This window comes from Garra rufa, chromosome 11 (genome assembly GCF_049309525.1).
Source record: "Garra rufa chromosome 11, GarRuf1.0, whole genome shotgun sequence".
Lineage (NCBI taxonomy): Eukaryota > Metazoa > Chordata > Actinopteri > Cypriniformes > Cyprinidae > Garra > Garra rufa.
In genome coordinates, this window is record NC_133371.1 from 46,737,638 (window position 1) to 46,742,187 (window position 4,550).

A 4,550-nucleotide genomic window follows, 5' to 3' on the forward strand; every position below is an offset into this window, starting at 1 on the left:
TAAAAAATCAATTTGTATAATAAAATATTTTTTTAAATATAAAATACAAAATATAAAAATAATGTTATTCAATAACATTCATTTAATAATAGTAATAATAATGATGATGATAATAATAATAATAATAATAATAAAAAAATTAATGTACCTTCCAGAAGAGGATGCGCTTCTCTGTGCTGAGTCTGTTTTCTTTCTTTCTTAAACAACTGCTTTCTGTGCCACATTCACCTTCGTCTGCTCGCTTGCGGGCATTTCCTGTGAAAGTATCTTTGAAACAACATATATTATGACAACTATTTCGCTAATAACAATAAAACACTTATATTTGTGCATAATACAGACCACACAAAACTCAATGAAGACATCACATGAGAAGAGTCATTTTCATTTTATTAATTTTCCAAAAATATGCAGCCATAAAGATCGGCATGACAATTAATATCAGCACAATTTACATCAAAACCAAAGACACTTTTGCTCATAAATCTCTGATAGAAAAGCCTTTCCGAAAGTCACTCTGAAACTCATCAGTGCCAAAAACCTTTGTAGAAATGCAGTGGATGTTCATATATAATAGTGTCTTCTATAGTAATTATACAACAGTATCGACGATAAAAGTGTTTCCTTGTTAAAAGTTGCTCTCGAGCACACCGAATCAAAGAGTTTTATATTACAAACAAAGGCAAAAGTTACTTAACAGTCCGATACGTTTCTCGCGAGACAAAACGTGCTTACTTTGAGCAATATTTAAGCTGTAAACATTTAGGTAAATGATATAAAGCAATGATTCGTCACAATACAGCATGACTGAGGTGATCTATACATAAGACTTGGTTTTTTAGAAAAGTGCTTCAACCCTCAAAAGCAGTACAAAAAATGATTTTCATAATCATATGGTTTTCAAAAGCGGGTTATCTGTAAACAAATAAAAAACATGTAAACAAAAATCATGATTAAGAGCAAAATAATGATGCTGGATAGGTTTGAGTTTCTTACAAACTCAGAAAAGCGACATTATTTGTACATACTGCCAAAAATATAATGGTCTCATATTGTGCATTTTGGGAAATCTCATCAGCCAAACAGTGCACATCCATAGCGCGTGACTCAAAAGCTCATATTAGAAATATACAATTCCTTAATTATGCGCAAATGCATAGATATGATCGAATCTATAGATGTTTTAGAAATCTTGTTCGTAGAAACATACAGCTGTATGCAGGAGTACATTACAAAACCTTACTTTGTAAACATACAGATTTGTGATTGGATAGTGCTGCGTTCGCCGGATCGCCTCGTCGCTCGTTTCCTGTAGAGCCGCACGCACACGTGTGCCGCCCGCCTCAAACACACGACAGCCGTGATGCTGTCGCTATGGTTACGCTGTTGCCATGGTAGCAAGAGTCTAATCCACACCATCAAAGCCCTGAGCGTTTTCGATGGCCATGTGCAGCTTCTCTCGGAGCTCCTCGAACGACTCGTACGGAGGGAGGTCCAACCGGTTGAAGCTAAACCAGAGACAGAATCATTTATTCCCGAGACAGAAATACGAAACTCGAAATACTATGAAAATAAATGTTTCGAGAATACTACGAGAAAAAAGTTGAAATACTACGAGAGTAAAGTCAAAGTACTACAAGAGTTAAGTTGAAATACTACAAGAATAAAGTCTAAATATTACGAGTGAAATCTAAATATTAAGAGAATAAAGTTGAAATACTACAAGAATAGTTAAAATACTACGAGAATAAAGTCGAAATAAAGACGAAACATTTCGAGAAAAAAATGAAATACTACGAGAATAAAGTCAAAATATTACACGAGAATAAAGTCAAAATACTACGAGAATAAAGTCAAAATACTGTGAGAATAAAGTCGAAATATTACGAGAATAAAGTCAAAATATTACGAGAATAAAGTCAAAATAAAGACGAAACATTTCGAGAAAAAAATTAAATACTACGAGAATAAAGTCAAAATACTATGAGAATAAAGTCGAAATAAAGATGAAACATTTCGAGAAAAAAAATGAAATACTACAAAGATAAAGTTAAAATATTACGAGAATAAAGTCGAAATAAAGACTAAACATTTCGAGAAAAAAATTAAATACTACAAGAATAAAGTCAAAATACTACGAGAATAAAGTCAAAACACTACGAGAATAAAGTCGAAATAAAGACGAAACATTTCGAGAAAAAAATTAAATACTATGAGAATAAAGTCAAAATATTACGAGAATAAAGTCAAAATACTACGAGAATAAAGTCGAAATAAAGACGAAACATTTCGAGAAAAAAATGAAATACTACGAGAATAAAGTCAAAATATTACACGAGAATAAAGTCAAAATAAAGACGAAACATTTCGAGAAAAAAATTAAATACTACGAGAATAAAGTCAAAATATAGACGAAACATTTCGAGAAAAAATTAAATACTACGAGAATAAAGTCAAAATACTATGAGAATAAAGTCGAAATAAAGATGAAACATTTCGAGAAAAAAAATGAAATACTACAAAGATAAAGTTAAAATATTACGAGAATAAAGTCGAAATAAAGATGAAACATTTCGAGAAAAAAATTAAATACTACAAGAATAAAGTCAAAATACTACGAGAATAAAGTCAAAACACTACGAGAATAAAGTCGAAATAAAGACGAAACATTTCGAGAAAAAAATTAAATACTATGAGAATAAAGTCAAAATATTACGAGAATAAAGTCAAAATACTACGAGAATAAAGTCGAAATAAAGACGAAACATTTCGAGAAAAAAATGAAATACTACGAGAATAAAGTCAAAATATTACACGAGAATAAAGTCAAAATACTACGAGAATAAAGTCAAAATACTGTGAGAATAAAGTTGAAATATTACGAGAATAAAGTCAAAATATTACGAGAATAAAGTCAAAATAAAGACGAAACATTTCGAGAAAAAAATTAAATACTACGAGAATAAAGTCAAAATATAGACGAAACATTTCGAGAAAAAAATTAAATACTACGAGAATAAAGTCAAAATAAAGACGAAACATTTCGAGAAAAAAATTAAATACTACGAGAATAAAGTCAAAATAAAGACGAAACATTTCGAGAAAAAAATTAAATACTACGAGAATAAAGTCAAAATACTATGAGAATAAAGTCGAAATAAAGATGAAACATTTCGAGAAAAAAAATGAAATACTACAAAGATAAAGTTAAAATATTACGAGAATAAAGTCGAAATAAAGACTAAACATTTCGAGAAAAAAATTAAATACTACAAGAATAAAGTCAAAATACTACGAGAATAAAGTCAAAACACTACGAGAATAAAGTCGAAATAAAGACGAAACATTTCGAGAAAAAAATTAAATACTATGAGAATAAAGTCAAAATATTACGAGAATAAAGTCAAAATACTATGAGAATAAAGTCGAAATAAAGACGAAACATTTCGAGAAAAAAATGAAATATTACGAGAATAAAGTCAAAATATTACGAGAATAAATTTGAAATACTACAAAAATAAAGTTGAAATATTTCAAGAATACTACAAGTATAAATGTGAAGTACTATAAGAGTCAAAATATTGTGACAGTATAAGTGAAATACTACGAGAATATAAAAAAATTACAGTATTTTGACTTTATCAAAATATTTAACATTCATTTTCTTAGTATTTTGACTTTATTCTCAAAATATTTTACTTTTTTTTCTTAGTATTTTGACTATTTTCGTAGTATCTTGACTTTATTCTCAAAATATTTTAATTAATTTTCGTAGTATTTTAAATTTATTTTCATCATTTTGACTCTATTCTTGAAATATTACGACTTTAATCTCATATTCTTAGATTTTGTTTATTTTTAAATGTGGCACTAAAATGGCATCGTACAGAAACCTGCAGACAGACAGATGGATCTCTCACCAGGTGTGCGCTCGAGGCAGTTTGTCCCTTGTGCCCCACTGTTCAATGGTGAACAACTGTGGCCCGTTGGATCCTGATAAATCAGAGAAACACAAAATGTCACTTTATCAACCAAGCTGAAAAGCCATATAAGGAAGAGGTGAGTATAATTAATATAAACGAGCGTCGTAAAATGGAGGCAAGGCTTACCGTAGAGCTCAGCAAAGCCGTTCATTGGTACGCGGGACGTTCCAGTCACAAACTGCAGCAGACGGATTCGCTTTTCTGCATCCATCAACAGCACCGTCTGAAATACCATCAATTATAAGCTATGTCAAATCAATTCATTCTGATTATTAGTAATAATAAATGCAGAAGAAATTCACAAAATATCTTTATAGACCATGCTCTTTATTTAATATCCTAATGATTTTTGGCATAATACAATATGCAATACAATAATAATATACATAATACCATACAATAATAATACTACAATAAAAATACAATAATTAAGACTGGTTTTGTGGTCCAGGGTCATAATTGGATTCAATACAATGATCATGGTTATTTTGTGCGCACAATTATTATATTATGATTACTTGTAGATTTCAGAAACATCATGCATTTATTGGGGGAAAAATTCTATTT

At 29.7% G+C, this 4,550-nt stretch overlaps 1 protein-coding gene across 1 annotated transcript; it reads right to left on the reverse strand.

Moving 5' to 3' along the window:
- Window positions 1-369: 369 nt before the first annotated feature.
- Window positions 370-4,202, reverse strand: LOC141345531 (E3 ubiquitin-protein ligase NEDD4). The gene is made up of 3 exons (XM_073850394.1): window positions 4,110-4,202; window positions 3,921-3,993; window positions 370-1,508 (listed from the first exon to the last, which is right to left on the reverse strand). The coding sequence occupies exons 1-3, from the start codon at window positions 4,192-4,194 to the stop codon at window positions 1,406-1,408; spliced, it is 261 nt and encodes an 86-aa protein (XP_073706495.1). The 5' UTR covers window positions 4,195-4,202; the 3' UTR covers window positions 370-1,405.
- Window positions 4,203-4,550: the final 348 nt, after the last annotated feature.

What these genes read in the sequence shown, in the direction of transcription:
- LOC141345531 (XM_073850394.1), bottom strand. Translation starts at nt 4,194, where the DNA reads ATGGATGCAGAAAAGCGAATCCGTCTGCTGCAGTTTGTGACTGGAACG. An exon ending in CGGCTTTGCTGAGCTCTACG is followed by an intron (nt 3,994 to 4,109) that starts GTAAGCCTTGCC and finishes CTGATTTATCAG; the next exon opens with GATCCAACGGGCCACAGTTG. An exon ending in CTGCCTCGAGCGCACACCTG is followed by an intron (nt 1,509 to 3,920) that starts GTGAGAGATCCA and finishes TCTCTGGTTTAG; the next exon opens with CTTCAACCGGTTGGACCTCC.